Below are 18,410 nucleotides of genomic sequence, written 5' to 3' on the forward strand. Positions count from 1 at the left end.
TAGGACCACTTTATCATTTGTAAAATGATTTGTAAAAACACTGAGAGAGCAAAACAGTTTATCTTCAGCCATACTGTATCTGCCAGAAGGGCTGCAGTGCGGCATCTCTGCCCAGGTCTCAGAGTATTTAGTGTTCAGCACTTACGAGACAGCCTGTTCTGCCAAGCAGCTGACCCACTTCCCTTCCTCCTTTAGACTCCTCTTCCCATGGGAGCAGATGCCTGTTTTAAATTCCTTCATTCTCAGTAATGTGTCTCTTACCCCTTGTCTGCAACATAATCAACTCCCTCACTACTTATCCCAGGTCATTCTTGGTGTGTTCCTCTCTCCTCTCTGTGTGTGTGTGTGTGTGTGTTGTTGTTTTTTTTTGGGGCTTGCCTTGTTCTGTCTGTAACACACTCTTCAACTCTGATCCAACCGGATCCCCTCCTCCTCACCAGGTTTATAGGGCATGACAAACACAGTCACCTCAATGTGCTCTTTGTAGCTTCAGCTCACATCTAATTGAATTAAACAGGAATGTATGTGTGTGTGTGTGTGTGTGTGTGTCTTCTAACCCAAAGAACAAAAAGAGCCCTAAAGCTGGGTGACATGTTAAGAGGAGTATGTTTTTTCTTGACTTCCTAATTTAATTGCGAGATGTTGATATGCACATGCCCAAATGCACTGGCTTATATTTGCACACCTAATTACTGAAAATAAAAAAATGATTTGAAGTGCAGTGCTCTTCATACTCTTTTTAATTAAATGCCTCGTTTGACTGTGCATTATTCTCATAGGTCATTTCCCCTACACATTTCTCCCCTTCAGGAGCGCTAATAATTAAACATTATTTAGATTGGATTAGTCAGATGCATCTTTTTGTCTCACTGAGACCTGAGCGCAGACCTTTCTCGCCCTGTAGCCATTGCTGTAAAATAAAGTACAGCAACTCCCTCATTTCAAGGAGCCTTTTAACCATTGTTTTGCAATTACTATTTATTTCCCTGTCCTGTGCCTCCAGGGTCCTGGGCTTTCTTATGCAGGGCTGCTTTTCCTGCAGCAAGTGGTGACCTCTGAGGTACTGTTTATAGTGATGCAGCCTGCCTGTGCCTTTACAACTTTAGCAACCCTAGGTTTGGCCTAGGGGCTGAAGGGTGAGACAGAGCCATTAAGAAGTTGTCCCTGATTTAATGGAGACTGTTAAAGTGAGCCTTCAAAAAGGCCAGATGACAGGAGATAACTGGGAAACTGACCCACAGGATAGCCTCTCTTAGGCTGTCACATTTGACTATATCCCTGTGAGCAGAGTGCAGACTTTACTCATTGGGAATGTACTATGTCCTTATGAGGAACAGAAGTGCAAGTGATTATCCACATAACTCTTTATTTGAGTTTTTCTTCTTTGCCAGGTCAAAGACAGTACTGTCCCACATCATTAGAGCACTGCAGACTAGGTACATTTACACGACAACGACTTAATAAAAACGTTAAAAAAAAAAAAAAAGTTTTTGAAAACAATTGTTAAAACGATTCCTGTTCACGCGGATCAATGAAAATGACGAAAAACTCTGTGTTATGTGTGCCAGGCCAGTAGTTTGCGATGTCAATTTGTAAAGAAACACTATGCGCCTGCGTACATAGCTATAGACTGAACGCGTAATACACATGTTCATTAAACCCGCTTTCAAAAGTTTGCGTTTTCAGGCCCGCAAAATGAATGGCTAAAACGCATAAAGTGTTTTCCATTTTTAGTTGAAAACGGTGTAGTGTAAACGCCCCCTAAAAGTCCAGACATGAGTGGCATATTATTATAGATGGGGGTAAGATGTGCCAGTGGGTAATTTGCATTAAATTGAGCTAAATCTATGTATATTGAGGTTCAAAGTTTTGGAGTCAGTAAGATTTATATATATATATTCATCAAGAATGCATTAAATGGAATACTTTTTGAAGACTTTTACATTGTTACAAAAAAACTCTTTCAAATAAATGTTGTTCTTTTGAACATTCTATTTATCAAAGAATTCTGAAAAAAAAGTGATCAAGGTTTCCATTGAAATATTATGCAGCACAAGCACTTTTAACTGTGATAATAATAATAATAATAATGAATGTTATTTGAGAACCAAATCAGCATATTACAATGATTTCTGAAGAATCATGTGACGCTGAAAACTGATGTAATAGCTGCTAAAAATTCAGCTATGCCAGGGAATAAAAAAAAACATTTTATAATAATGAAATAAAAAAGTTTTATAAAATAACATTTTAAATTGTAATAATATTTCACAATATTGATGTGGTTGTTTGTTTTGTTTTAGTTTTTTTCTCTGTATTTTGATCAAATAAATCTAATCTTCAAAAATCTTACTGACCAATTTAAACCTACTATTGTAGGTTAGGTTACGACAGCAACAACAATAATAATAATAATTATTATTATTATTAGGTTACTATCGTTCAACAGGGAACAATTAAGTTCATTTTTATGGCCCTATTTTATCTGTGCTTTTGTATAGTTTTAGTTATTAGGACACATCCTGAAATGTAATCTGGGGTAAAAGCACTACCTTTGTCTCATTTCTCCTTGCCTTGATAATAACGAGCATATTCTTCCCCATTGTCACTACAGCTGTCAGCTGTTTCATTAGAGCTGCTGTTTGTTTTATTTTGTTTGGTTTTTTAATGGACCCATGCAGTTTCACAACAAGATTCCTAAAAACAGTCTTTCCATGTCACCAACTCTATCCTGAGGATCCATGTGCGGACATGTCATTCAGAAGCATATTTTGTTGGGGAATAGAGTGCTCAAGGACATCAGTTAACATAGGGAATGTAGATGGTTGCATAATTCTGATCTGAGTGACATATTGGTACTCTGAATGTATTCCACCCCTGCTCTCCCTTGTGCTCAAGATCAACACTCTGTAACCTTGAGGATTTGTTATTATGATCATGGAAACATTATAGAACCCAATCTGACACGGTGACCTTGCCAACCGCAGCCATTCAGAATCCACACCCCCTTGTCATCAGAGCTACATTAGAAAAGCCTATAATACTCATACACCAGAACTTACACACGTCTACATACATATTCTCGTATGTTTTCAAGCAAATGCTCATACACAAAAAACACACATAACTCGCCATAGTAAGAAAGAAGTGATAAAGGGATGATACATGTCCCCAAAAAGCAGATAGAGCATTTAGATGGTCTTTCGAATGAAATCATTATTATAGAAGAGCATGAGGGCAAGAGGAAGATTCGTCTATTACGTTGCAAGTGCAGACATGCTGAAGAAGCCAATATGTAGTTATGACCAGGCTCACACTGGATCTGTGGCTATAGAAAGCTCTGCAGATTTTCAAAGAACTGCTCATCATTTACAAAATTCTACGGTCCTTCGCATAGGAGAGTGTCACTTTAACGATTTTCAAGAAAACTTTAAATAAAACAGCTTTGGTTGCTATTGCCTTCCATTGTATGGACAAAAAAACATTGGCACATATCTCAAAATATATTCCTTTTTATGTTACACAGAAAACAGAAAGTCATACAGGTTTGGAGCCACATGAAAGTGAGTAAATAACGACAGAATTTGAAGTATTTGAGTGAACTATCTTTTTATCATAATAATTCATTTGTATTTATTTATCATTTTATCGTAATTGTTTTACATTTATACAGAAAATCTTTATTTATACATAAATATCATTACTTTGAGAGGAGTCGCACTACATTATATTACAACCTGACCTGTCCTTACCTTGTCATGAAAAGGTCAAATTATCTGATATTTTTAAAGACTTAATGACTTAAACACAGTCATGAGGGTCTGCAGAGGTCTTCTCTATGATATCATTTCCTGATTTATGCTCTTTGTTCTACATATTTCTATATGTTGCTGACTTTGCATGACTTTGTCTAATGAGAAGTGAAGCACTGTTCATTTAATTTAATAATATATAATAATTAAAAGATTAAGCCAAAGTAGTTCACATGCTCATAATGTATGAATTGAATTTTGAGTGTATTTTTGACTAAATTAAAAGATCTGAGGGGTGGGGGTGCCATGCTACTAACCCTTGTAAACATACAAGAAACAAATAGCTTCATTTCTGCGACAGTGCTCTGTGGGTCTCTATGTGTTCTGCAGGATTGTGTTTTAGTAGCAAGAGGCTCTGGAGTTGTAGTCAAGCTCATTCAGAATGTATTAGCAAAGAAAGACTCATTAAAGCTCTGGAGGGCTGAGCAAACCTGGCCCTCTCCTCATAATGATGTTGGATCCACCAACCTTAAAGGCACTTTACACTTTATCAAACAGATATCTGTACAGGGTTAACTCAACAGTTGACTTTCTCTCTCTGTGTGTGTCTCAGTCTGAATCTTGTTGTCTATTTCATTTGGGAGAAAAATGATCTATCTATTTTCTCTGACACAGAAAGTCATACAGGTTTGGAGCCACATGAAAGTGAGTAAATAACGACAGAATTTGAAGTATTTGAGTGAACTATCTTTTTATCATAATAATTCATTTGTATTTATTTATCATTTTATCGTAATTGTTTTACATTTATACAGAAAATCTTTATTTATACATAAATATCATTACTTTGAGAGGAGTCGCACTACATTATATTACAACCTGACCTGTCCTTACCTTGTCATGAAAAGGTCAAATTATCTGATATTTTTAAAGACTTAATGACTTAAACACAGTCATGAGGGTCTGCAGAGGTCTTCTCTATGATATCATTTCCTGATTTATGCTCTGTGTTCTACATATTTCTATATGTTGCTGACTTTGCATGACTTTGCCTAATGAGAAGTGAAGCACTGTTCATTTTATTTAATAATATATAATAATTAAAAGATTAAGCCAAAGTAGTTCACATGCTCATAATGTATGAATTTAATTTTTAGTGTATTTTTGACTAAATTAAAAGATCTGAGGGGGGGTGCCATGCCACTAACCCTTGTAAACATACAAGAAACAAATAGCTTCATGTCTGCGACAGTGTTCTGTGTGTTCTGCAGGATTGTGTTTTAGTAGCAAGAGGTTCTGGAGTTGTAGTCAAGCTCATTCAGAATTTATTAGCAAAGAAAGACTCATTAAAGCTCTGGAGGTCTGAGCAAACCTGGCCCTCTCCTCATAATGATGTTAGATCCACCAACCTTAAAGGCACTTTACACTTTATCAAACAGATATCTGTACAGGGTTAACTCAACAGTTGACTTTCTCTCTCTGTGTGTGTCTCAGTCTGAATCTTGTTGTCTATTTCATTTGGGAGAAAAATGACCTATCTATTTTCTCTGAAGAATAAAGGTGGATTCGTAGCTCGCCTGGCGTTTTTCATTCCTGCTACCACTGATGAGGCTGAACTAAATGGTGGCAGTAAGGTTGTTCTTAAATCAATCAAAGCTCTTTCTCAGAGTTGTCAGAAACAGGCCCATGAAGCTACCATTATTCAAACACCGTAACAAGACAAGAAATCAATTTTAACATGTTTTTAAAGATCACGTTTACTTTCACATTGACATCTGAGCTTTTTAAAGTTTATGTTTCACACAGAAGTGGAAGATCATCGTACAACTAATTTATAGCTTAATGAGTGCGTGTGTATGTTCCAATCTAGTTTTCAAGTGTTAAAGATCACATAAACACATCGTGTCTTGTCTAGCCAAGCAATAACAAGGTACTAATGTTAATCAGACTGACTGCTCTGAACTCAATTAGAGGAAACAAATTGGGTCTGTTCTAATCCGAGTGTAGCATCAGAAAACGGCTTTATTTATTTACTTATTTATTTTGCCTATTGTTTATAGGTGTTAATATACTGTGTTGTAATTGAATAAATGTGCTTTGGGACATGTCGGAGAGGCGTTTGATGTGAACTTTCAGGAAACTTAATTTTGATGGGAACACAGCATTGAATGTTGACCTGACCGTCTGGACAGCTGATCCCATGGATGTCTTCAGCCAGAATGGCTTTAATTCAGCTTGTTAAAAGCGAGAATTGATGTCTAGTCATGGAGAATGGTGTCTGTTTCTGAAGGTCTGTGGAGAGTGAAGGCTGCTGATGCTTTTGAAATGACTATAATTAGGGCACATCTGGATTTCCCTTTCATGGGCGTTTAAAAGTAGCTTGTGATTGACATGTCTGGTAGTTTTGCGTAGAGTTGATGGTAAGGGCAACACAATTGAGGATATTTAATTTGTGGTTTCAAGGTTCTCGTTTCTGTTCGTAATCGAATTCCTCACAGTTCTTTCAAATGTACAAATTGTGTTCATGTGAGAGTTTGCATTTTATATAGGCTACTGTAGCTATCAGTGGCCTATGTAATGTGACTGCATAAATGTAAGCTATCTGAACGCTATGCCGTGACTCTTTTTTATAATTAAAAATATTTTCTGTATATTTTACTCAGAGTTTTGATACACTTCCACACGTTGAATCTTGAACATGGTTTAACTGTCTGAAACAAGATTGTAGTATTTTTATCATGACCTGCAGGCGGCGCTGTGGATTAATCTGACTGACTGGAACAGTAAGTCTTCTGTGTACTGTACAGTAATAGAGAAGGCCAGTGTTGTTACACATTTTCTTACTCAGTAATCTTTTGTAACTCAATGATGTATCTCTTTGAAATACTATTCTTATACAAATCTGGAGGTGTAAATTTGTGTACAGCGTTACAACTAAAGTAAGTTTTTTTGGACCAGTTGAACTGAAGGACCATTTTGTGCATGAATTTATTATGGAATTATTGTGGAAACATTTACTTTAATTGTTATGCAATCTTCTATCACCACCCCCTACTTTCATTTAATTTTAAACTTTTTTCTTAAAAAAAAACAAGATTAAAACAGGAAACTAATCAGCAGCAAATAAACCGGACAATGATATAAAAGAAATACATAAAACATAGGATAATGACTCAAAATATAACAACCTGTGTGTAGTATGTTTAAATAACCACTGTGGCAAATGCACGTTTTTTGTGCATCAAGTACATTGGAAATTGTTACAACCTTTCTTTCTTTCTCTCTCTCTCTCTTTCTTTCTTTCTTTCTGTTATTAATTCAAATTAAGTTAAATAAGAAAGGCTGCTGAAATGCTTTAAATTCTGTAGATTATCATTGATTAACATGAACACAAAACAAATTGTAACTAGATGGGTAGTTTTACAACTTTCTTTGCTACCTTTTTGTTGTACTGTAAATCCTTTTTTATGTTATTATTATTATTATTATTATTATTAAAGAGAATTGTTCATGACATTAGCTGTCCCTTGGCAATAAATGCAAATATTTATTATTATTATAAATGACATTTACAATAATAGAATTTTCTGAAGAAATATTTATGGGGGAAAAATACTAATATGCATAAAAAATAATATTAATAAGGCAGCATGCTTTATTAATATTAGTTCTTAGTTTCATAGTTGTTTCCTGAGTCCAGTGACTGGGCTGAATGAGCTGGCATGTTTATGTCTTTTATGGATGCACTTAGTCACAGTATTGATTTCCTTGAGCCGTGCAAGACTGCATGTGTGAGGTGCGTTTGGCAGACTGATGGTGACAGTATCAGAATGTTGCTTTTGAGGATTTGTAAAGCCATTCTCTGCGTTTGAACAGAGCTCCAGTGTGTGTGGGGTGCTAATCCTGTGCTATCATTGTGCTTGCCCCTGTTGTTCATCTGTCTTGAACGTGCCCTGGGGGTGCAAAGCACTGATGCCTCACCTCATTTCCTCGCTTTAATAAAGCAAGATGAATTGGACCGTGGCACACACATGTGTCGTGGTGTGAACCCGTTAATGTGAGGCATATTAAAATTGGAATGATGGTTTGAATTGCACTTTATTGTGAGTACTGTGTTGAGCTCTGCATCTATTTACCAAGTATAACTGGCAATGAAAAGGTGTCCTGTATGTCTCACAAAGCCAAATGACATAATCAAGAGAGCAGTGTTGGGGAAAGTTACTTTTAAAAGTAATGCATTACAATATTGCGTTACTCCATAAAAAAGTAACTAATTACGTTACTTTTTATGGAAAGTAATGCGTTACTTTTTAAATCTGGACAGGGCTTGCTTGTTTGATTTTAAAATAAAAAAGTTCTATTTTTGGCAAATATAAAAGCCTTTTCACACCAAAAGTGAAATGAATAAGCCTCAGGCTGAAGGGAAAGTAAAGTTATGACCATACAGTAGAATGCAGAAGAAGACATTTCAACACACTTCAACAATAAAAAAAACACACAGATGTTCGTCTAGAGTAATTTTTGCTTATTAGTACGGTTGAACGGGATCATCGAAGGTCAGAAGCAAAGACATTGGTTAATAGAATGGGATTAAATACATAAAGGATATTTGTGTTGTTTAACATTTAATTATTGCAGGTTTGCGTCATATTCTGAGTTGCATTATTTTTATTCATTTTGAGGAATACTGAGTGAGATGAATTAATGCATATTCATATTTATTTTAGAACTACAGTAACATCTTCTGATTTCTCAACATGGGGACAGGAGAGCTGTCAATCAATAAATTGGAAAACAAAAGTAACTTGCGTTACTTATTTGAAAAAGTAACTCAGATATTCTCTTGTAAATTAAAAAGTAATGCGCTCCTTTACTAGTTACTTGAAAAAAAGTAATCTGATTATGTAACACGCGTTACTTGTAATGCGTTACACCCAACACTGCAAGTGGGAGTCTGAATGATGTAAAGCACATGGCTAGTGTAATTATAACACTGACCTGCCTTTTAAACTTCAGCCTGCACTTGCTAGATAATGTTTGGATTATTGCTTCTGTCTGCATAGACTTGAATGGAATTTCGACAGCATGTGTTAACCATATTTCAAAGACAATTTACAAACTACTTACTTGAGTCAAAAAAGCACTCTTAAGTTAACTAAAAGTCAACTAAATGCATTACATTTTAAATTTTTATCTATAATAAATTTTCATTCAGTATTGCATGTGCAATATGCAGATAAGAGTCTGAAAACATTACATTTATTTTACATTTAAGATTATTCTTTTAAAGAATATGTTTTTATCTAACATTTAGTTTTCAAATTTTTTCTAACTTTTAAACAGTTGAAAGGATAGAATTTGGGGTAAAAAGCTCTTTAGTAAAAGGGGCTAAAGGACCCCTAAGACTCGCTGTGGCCAAAAAATGTCATCAAAAATGCTGTTATGTTCACAAAAGAGGCAGATGCAAAAAACCTGTAGTGTAACTAATTATTTCTATTATTGGGAAGGAATAGATTTGTTGTGAAGGATGTGCAGAGTGTGCTCTCATTGCTCCAATCACAGTGGAGAGTCATTAAGGAAACCACAACAATGCAGCTCTGTTGCACTGTACTGTGCTGAAAGGAAAATGTATAGTTCTTAAAAAACACTCGAGGCGTTACGAGATGCCAAAAGTGATTAAATGAACACAAAATTGTTGTAGCAGTTGCAGAAGCAATTATTTCGAGTATGTACTAAGCACATTACATACAGTATGTTAATGTTCAGTATGCACTTAAATGTTATTTTGTGGTATTGTATGTCCATTTTTACACAAATTCTGTTTCTCCATCATTGCTCAATAAAAATAAATATATTTTTTGATTATCATGTACTTTCTTAAGTTCCTTAAGGGGGCTTTTAGCCCTTTTGTAACCTATTATACAGTGCATATTATACAGTAATACAACTTTTGTTGTGAGTGTATGGATGTAGAGCAGCCCTAAACTCAGTGGTTATTGACTGGCATAGTGTGGAGCCCTGAGGACTGGTTGACTGAGATGGATCAATCTTTGTGCTTAGCCCTGAGCCTCAGGGAGAACCAGCGCTCCCCACCAGTCAAGCATGACCAGACCTTGAATGGCTCTGATCTCCAATCATCAGGGGATCATTTAAAGGTTAATCAATTGATTTCAAATATCTCATAATTTGAAATCGAAGGTCAGGCTTTTAATAGCCGTTTGTCTGTGACCAAAACAATTTGAGAGCAAATTAAACGTATATGAAAGTGTTGGGGCCTATGCCCTTTCCTAATGCGACCGGATCAGAGAGAGGGAAACAGCGACTCATGTTTTCATTGGGAGAGGTGAACTGTGCCGAATAAATTATAGCTGACATTTGGATCTTGATGAAAAGGTTGAGTCTGAGACGCAGTAACTAAATAATGTTGAATGGTCAAATGCTGCAGGCAACATTTCAAAATCCATTTCCCCTGCAAAACTGCATCGAGTAGCAATAAGAGGTCTTTAATTGGTTTGCCCACTGAGTAAATCCCACTTTCTTCACTCCCAAAATAGGGCATTTTCTCCAAGCCTCCATCTGTAGGCTATGCTACACAATTAAAAGCAGTAGCCTATATCGGGCTGATGCAGTCTCCTGTTTAAAGGCAGAACTTCTTTGCGTCTTATCACTACACAGTTGCAGTTATTGTCCCGTTCAGAAGATCTTCAGGGGCTGTGGCTGTCAGTGTTTCTGGGCCTTTCTTAATTTAGCCCACGGTAACGCTCCCCCTCGCTTCTACATAATGGATGATTCTGCACTCCAGCATGCAGGAAAGGTTTAATTAAATCATATTCCAATCATAATCCATGTTGTTAATTAAACTGGATAATTTATAAGTACAAAAGAGAGTATTTATTAGCTGTTCTGCGGTGCCGGTTCAGTCGCAGCGTATCAGAAAGCGCCCCCCATCCCCCATCCTCTCCTCGTACTATTGATGCCTTCACATGATTGATAATGGAATGGTGACTGCTGTACTATTTGTCTAATGGTGGTGCAATTAAATCCCCTTGTAAATGACCCATGCCTCATTTCATCCTAATCTATGGAATTTTGATTGAATTTGTCAGTGTTCATTGAAAAATACTGCTATTTAATGTCTGCATTGCAGTTGTGTTTCAGCCTGTCTTTAATGAGACTGTGTCCTTGTGACCCTGGGGAGGGGGGATTGCCCTTGATTTGGCGTGGAGGCAGAAGTGGGGGCTCTGGGTCAAGGTTTTTAGGGTTCAGGAAGGGAAGAAAGGTCTCCAAAGATTAGGACTAATCACCACTGTGAACACAGAAAACGGACGCATTCCTTTTAATTATGTGGGCCAAATGATGCACACATGACCAAAGACTTTACAAACATGGAGACACATTTATTGATCAGCAATCCCACTGAATAATTCATGATTTAATCCCTCTCACCAAAAACATTGACAATTTCATTATGATGTTTTTTCCCCCTGTTTTTTCATGGTTTTAGAAATTTACAATTTTTACATTGTACTGTAACATCAGAGAATTATACTGTGTGTTTTCAGTTTCAGGTTTCAGTTTCATGCATGTCTTCATGCGGAGCAGATTGAATCTGTTTGAAATATATGTTTAATATGTTTAATATTAACATAATAGCTTTGAGAATGTTTAATGGGGTATATTTGATGCTTGTCTGCATTGGTTAACTAAAAATTTGAAATATGTAATCATTTCTAATGTTTTAAAAATGCATTGCTTTATTAAAACTCTTTGAAGCTGACATTTTATTGTTGTTGTGCCTATGCCCTTTCCTAATGCGACCGGATCAGAGAGAGGGAAACAGCGACTCATGTTTTCATTGGGAGAGGTGAACTGTGCCGAATAAATTATAGCTGACATTTGGATCTTGATGAAAAGGTTGAGCCTGAGACACAGTAACTAAATAATGTTGAATGGTCAAATGCTGCAGGCAACATTTCAAAATCCATTTCCCCTGCAAAACTGCATCGAGTAGCAATAAGAGGTCTTTAATTGGTTTGCCCACTGAGTAAATCCCACTTTCTTCACTCCCAAAATAGGGCATTTTCTCCAAGCCTCCATCTGTAGGCTATGCTACACAATTAAAAGCAGTAGCCTATATCGGGCTGATGCAGTCTCCTGTTTAAAGGCAGAACTTCTTTGCGTCTTATCACTACACAGTTGCAGTTATTGTCCCGTTCAGAAGATCTTCAGGGGCTGTGGCTGTCAGTGTTTCTGGGCCTTTCTTAATTTAGCCCACGGTAACGCTCCCCCTCGCTTCTACATAATGGATGATTCTGCACTCCAGCATGCAGGAAAGGTTTAATTAAATCATATTCCAATCATAATCCATGTTGTTAATTAAACTGGATAATTTATAAGTACAAAAGAGAGTATTTATTAGCTGTTCTGCGGTGCCGGTTCAGTCGCAGCGTATCAGAAAGCGCCCCCCATCCCCCATCCTCTCCTCGTACTATTGATGCCTTCACATGATTGATAATGGAATGGTGACTGCTGTACTATTTGTCTAATGGTGGTGCAATTAAATCCCCTTGTAAATGACCCATGCCTCATTTCATCCTAATCTATGGAATTTTGATTGAATTTGTCAGTGTTCATTGAAAAATACTGCTATTTAATGTCTGCATTGCAGTTGTGTTTCAGCCTGTCTTTAATGAGACTGTGTCCTTGTGACCCTGGGGAGGGGGGATTGCCCTTGATTTGGCGTGGAGGCAGAAGTGGGGGCTCTGGGTCAAGGTTTTTAGGGTTCAGGAAGGGAAGAAAGGTCTCCAAAGATTAGGACTAATCACCACTGTGAACACAGAAAACGGACGCATTCCTTTTAATTATGTGGGCCAAATGATGCACACATGACCAAAGACTTTACAAACATGGAGACACATTTATTGATCAGCAATCCCACTGAATAATTCATGATTAAATCCCCTCACCAAAAAAAATAAAAAAAGACAATTTCATTGTTTATTCATGGTTTTAGAAATATAATTTAGCCTGCCTATTTATGCATGATGTAATGTGTATGAAATTAAAAACAATTTTACATTGCACTGTAACATCAGCGAAGTTGATCACATATGCTTTTAGTTTCAGACTTCACTATGTCTTCATGCAGAGCAGATTGACTCTGTTTAAAATGTGTTTCACATGTTTACGCATGTGAGGAATGCAGCGTATGTGTGAACGAGGGCTATTATCTGCTGATTCACAGAGATCGGGGCATCACGTGTCTGGAATGACATCTTGTGATGATGACTGACTGCTGTAAAGGGCAGAGGATCATGTCATTATGACCAGACCAATGTCAGTGTCATCTGTGTATAGACTGTGTGAGTCTTCAGTTAGAAACAGATGTAAGGATGCTCTTTCAGTCATATTATGTATGTGGAAAACATTCATATAATAAATAGGCTATATAATAACTTTGTGAAGGATTGATTGGGTATATATTTGATGTTTGTGAACTAAAAAAATAGGAATTTATAACGTTTTAAAAAATGTCTTGCTTTATTGATGCTCTTTGAAGTTTTGTATAATGAACTCTATTTATTTTACATTTACAAATTGACATCTCCAAACGGCCAAATGCTGGTTTTCGTTAACTGCAATCAAGAAAAACTATTCAATGCAATTACAGTGCCAAAATACACATCAGATCACATCTCTCGCATGATTCTTGTTTTGACTGTTTTGGAATGCGAGACTGAGTTAGTGATGTTCTAATTTCAGTGACAGCAGCCAGCGCAACGCTCGCGGCTCTGGCGCGTCAGGACAGTTCCACATAAACGGCTGAAACTGAACCAATAGTAAGCGCGGAGTCGCGTTAGGCGTGGCCAGAGCGCGTGGTGCAGACGCTTAAACCGAAGGAGCGTAATTCAAACTCACACTTCAGTAGATGATCACAGCTGATACTGCGAGGAGCAATTTATCGTGACTTCCATCAGATCGAAATGAAACGCGGCCAAGCAGAAGGGACAAGGACGCTGAAATAACTCAAAGGAGGACGATAAAGCTCATCTGAGATGCTCGACCTTTTATTTCTCAGCAAGGAATCTGCGTCCGGTGTTTGTGTTTCAATGCACTTCTCTCGCTCTGTTCTTATAACAAAAAAAATCAGTTTGACACTGAACTAAGTCTAATCAGATGCAACGGTTTTATGGACTGCTGCATCCAGAGAGTCATTCACAGGATTACAAGTGTCAGTGTGTGACACTGTGCAGCAGTGACATCCTCATCTGAGAAGCACAGGGGAGACAGCTGCTCCCACAGACTTCAGGACTTCACAAACTGACAATAGGCTATAAGATCATATGAGTGCAGCTTTCAGCACACCGTTCATGATGATGCAGCGTCCGGTGGGAAGCACCACTGCATTCAGCATCGACTCGCTCATCGGAGGTCCACCGCAGCCCAGTCCGGGTCATTTCATGTACACGGGCTATCCCATGTTTATGCCCTATCGGTCAGTGGTGCTACCTCCGCCTCCTCCACCACCTCCCCCAACTCTTCCTCAGAGCGGTCTCCCGGCGACCCATCCGCACCACCCGATCCCGGGGTTACCCAGCGGGTTCTGCTCCAGCCTGGCGCAGGGCATGGCGCTCACATCCACGCTTATGGCCACGTTACCCGGCGGCTTCTCCACCTCGCCATCTCAGCAGCACCAGGACGCGGCGAGGAAGATCGGCTCTCAGTCTATTCACGCCATGTTCAATAAATCTCAGGATATTCGTTTGGATGGAGAAGACGGGAAAACGTTTCCAACGAAAGATTCCGCGACCCTTCCGTCGTTTCACGACTCGCAGTCCGTTCACACTTCTACAGGTGAGACAAAAACAGCCTGCAGAACTCTTCACGCATTTGTTTTCAGTGCGCATTCTGAATAGATTTACGTTAACCTACCCTAGTTGTTTTTGAAGTGTCTTTAAAAAATATAATAGGCTAATATTTAAAAAAAAAACATTAAAAAACGTATCTTGTTATTATTTTTGTATTCTTAAATTCTCAAACACTTCTCAAAATGTAAAAAAAAATATATATATATATATATATATATTATTGGAATTATTTCTACGTCTTTACATGCCATTCGTTTTATTCTTAATGATTTCTAGAAACAAATTGTGTAGGCTACTCTTGGTATGATTAACCGGTCTGCTTTACGCTGAAATTAATTTTGTCACTTCAATTCATTTTACCGAGTCGCACCGATGAGGGACAAGAATGTGGGACAGAAATAATTATATAAAATCCTCCGGAAATAAAATGTCAAGATTGTGGCTTAAAGAATTTCAGTGTAACACGTGAATTAAAGGCCCATACCAAGTTTTCAGGGAATGGTGCCTGAGGCCGAGCTGCCATCAGTGACTAAATGAGCTCGTTTTAATTGAGGGATCGGAGGGTCAGCGGTGTTTAAATGTTCATAAAACTGTAAGCAAAAATTCACTGTCGCCTGGATCATTTATGAAGAGTATAATAAATGTAGTCCAACATTATTAGTGTAGCCTATAACTGCAACGTAAAGAAAATGGACATTAGCTAAAGGTATAATCTGATATTGAAAATGTAATTTTTGATTTAAAAAAAATGATGCTATATGTTCATGACCTGTTCAGAAAAAAATAGAAATGAGATGAAAAGACAAATAATCTAAAGAGATGTGGAAGGAGGGGGAACTTTTATGCCGGTTTCAGACGTCTTGTTTTGAGGAATCCATCACCGTGCGTAATTGCGCGTAAAAGTGGCAGCAATAAACAGGAGGAACGTGTTGCGAGACAAAACCAGATAAGATTCTTATGAAAACACAGCTTGTTTTCCCAACCTCACACTCTATTCAGAAATAATAACTACAACTTTCCACACAGCAAATGATTGTTTAGATGTTTCATTCTATTAGCTTCAGGCAGTTCTCAAATTAATTCTGCTTTTTATTTTATGCCCATAGTGCGAGGTCACAACAAAGACGACACGAAGGAGGATGAGTGTCACAGGAAAGATGAGAGCTTCTCCATGGACAGTGATTTAGATTACAGCTCCGATGATAACGGGCCGGGTAACGCCATGTGTCAGAAGGAAGATGGAGACGCCAGCGGAGGACTGGACGATGGCGTCCACGGCGGGAATGGGGCCGGGAACACCACGTCCACCGGGAAAAATCGGAGAAGGAGGACCGCTTTTACGAGCGAGCAGCTCTTAGAACTGGAGAAGGAGTTTCACTGTAAGAAATATCTATCCCTCACAGAACGCTCGCAGATCGCCCATGTCTTAAAGCTCAGCGAGGTGCAGGTCAAGATCTGGTTTCAGAACCGGAGAGCCAAGTGGAAACGGGTCAAAGCGGGCAATGTGAACTCCAAAACCGGAGAGCCCTCCAGAAACCCGAAACTTGTGGTGCCCATCCCGGTGCATGTTAGTCGGTTTGCAATACGCAGCCAGCACCAACAGTTAGAACAGGCTAGACCTTGATACACTGGGTTTAGATAGCTACTAGAATACTAAATCTGACCAAACTGTTCTTGAGGCTGATGTTTCTGAGGAACCCAGGGGACACGAAAATCTATCCAGCTGATAGTTTGTGCTATATATATATATATATATATATAGTTTTTCGTTTAAACAACAGCGTTGTTCAAACGTGGAAGAAGCAGCAGCAGACTCAATTCGAACGAAAGGTTCGAACTAAGACCTCATACTGGGAGAAACTGCAGTTTTATTTCCAACTTTGGACCAAACCACAAACAACTTTAAGTTCAGGAAATTCCACTATGTATTTAGAAAAGAAAAAAAATCCGTTTTATGTTTAGTTTTGTGTGACTGTCTAGTTCATGTGGTTTTGGCAGAGATGAATATTATCCTAAAAGGAGCACTTCTGGTCTCTGCTAAAGAACACAATATAATTCAAGTAATAGTAACATTAACACCGTTCCCTCGAATTTATAAAACGACCTGTTAAATATGTGCTCTTTATTTTTTATGGTAAATAGTCTATATTTCAATTTTTTTGCTTGTTTTCTTGCATTCATTTCCCTTTTGTTCTGTAACCTTTTCAGATGTCACGGGCACGCTGCTAATTTATTTAATATTGTGAGAGAAAAAACAACAACTTTGCTAACGTCTCATGAGTTTACTGACTTCAGAATATTGTGTGGATTAAAGCTGGACCATGAACAATTGTAAAGAAATTTGTCTTTTTTTTAAATGCAACACGTAATCATTTCATTCACTTGTGGAGGGAAATAACTCAAGCTGTAAGTGTTCATATATAGGCTGTACAAACATAATCTCAAAAACAGTCGTGGATTGAGTGGGCTAATTTTAACAAGCATTTTCAACTTTTTCCTTTATTTGTGCAACTTTTGTTTCTTTTTGCTATATCATTTGAAACAGCATTTAAAAATAATAACAATAATAAACAACAATAATAGCATTATTATTATTATTGCTAATAATATGATCGTTTTACTGCACTAGCAGAACGGATTTGTGCTCGCGCCACCGCGCAGTTCTGTAGAGATGATCTGAAATCATCTGTGAGGTTTGAATGTGGTGACAGCAGGCTGTGCTTCATGAATAGATTTCAGGGTCAGGTGAGAGACGCTCAGTACGGTGTGTGAACACACATCCGCGTGTCAGCCTTGATCTCCGGACCTGCCTCATGTTATAGGATCAAAAGTAACGAGCTTATTCGGCCCATACGAGACTTGTCGGGAAACCTTGAGACGCAAATGTAAATCAAATATTATTTCGCATAAACAGCCTCTGCTGTATATAAATGGATTGCAATACAATAATCTAATTTACACACAGCAGCTCTTGACATTTCTATATCTTATGTTCATATTTTTTTCACACTTATCATTTCATAGAAATTTGATGTAAAAAAATTAAATAATGCATTTTTAAAAATAATTTTCATTTATTGAATTAATGCTTTATTTAGCTATTTTGCATTTGCGTCTGCATTAGAGGTCGTCGAAATATTATTATTCTGCCAGATTTAACAATTTATACACACTCAATTTTTTCCCCCCTGAATTTAACACATTATAAACAAGTTTAGCCAATATGAGCTAATATGCAAAAAACTTGCATATTGGCTACTACAAAGTTATTCTCTTGTCAATTAAGACTTGTGAATGTCCAGACTTAACCATACAAGTACATTATTTATTGAAATACAATTAATATAAGTAGAATTTGTCATATGCATCATATGTAACCTATTAATACGATTTTTTAAGAATTAAGGTTTTAATTTAAAAGTGGTAAATGAGAAAATAAAAGACATTCTTACAGTGTCCATGTTACAAACATTATGTAATTAATTACTTTAATAATAACAATGCTGCTCTTTAATAATAACAATGTGTAATAACAATCTGCTCTACAAAATCATTACATATGAAGTACTTGTTTTTGTAGTAATGTGTACCTTTGTAATTGGAGTGTAACATGAAAACTGTAATGTGAGACAAAAAGTTCTTACTATTGCAGTGGTTTAAGTTTCATTATTGAACACAAATTTTTCTTCCCAGAGGAATTGAATTATTATTGGTAGTAGCACGCACGCACACACACACACACACACACACACACACACACACACACACACACACACACACACACACACAC

At 37.4% G+C, this 18,410-nt stretch overlaps 1 protein-coding gene across 1 annotated transcript; it reads left to right on the top strand.

The window, feature by feature from the left end:
• The first annotated feature begins 13,691 nt into the window (after positions 1 to 13,691).
• Positions 13,692 to 16,934, top strand: LOC107596335 (homeobox protein GBX-2-like). The gene is made up of 2 exons (XM_016287044.1): positions 13,692 to 14,606; positions 15,727 to 16,934. The coding sequence occupies exons 1-2, from the start codon at positions 14,096 to 14,098 to the stop codon at positions 16,242 to 16,244; spliced, it is 1,029 nt and encodes a 342-aa protein (XP_016142530.1). The 5' UTR covers positions 13,692 to 14,095; the 3' UTR covers positions 16,245 to 16,934.
• Positions 16,935 to 18,410: the final 1,476 nt, after the last annotated feature.

Source organism: Sinocyclocheilus grahami, unplaced genomic scaffold, assembly GCF_001515645.1.
Source record: "Sinocyclocheilus grahami isolate Dianchi unplaced genomic scaffold, SAMN03320097.WGS_v1.1 scaffold217.1, whole genome shotgun sequence".
In the NCBI taxonomy this organism is placed as follows: Eukaryota; Metazoa; Chordata; class Actinopteri; order Cypriniformes; family Cyprinidae; genus Sinocyclocheilus; species Sinocyclocheilus grahami.

Excerpts from the sequence above, each read along its gene's own strand:
- LOC107596335 (XM_016287044.1), top strand. The coding sequence starts at position 14,096 with ATGAGTGCAGCTTTCAGCACACCGTTCATGATGATGCAGCGTCCGGTG. Across the intron at positions 14,607-15,726 it reads GTCCGTTCACACTTCTACAG|TGCGAGGTCACAACAAAGAC; the intron begins GTGAGACAAAAA and ends TTATGCCCATAG.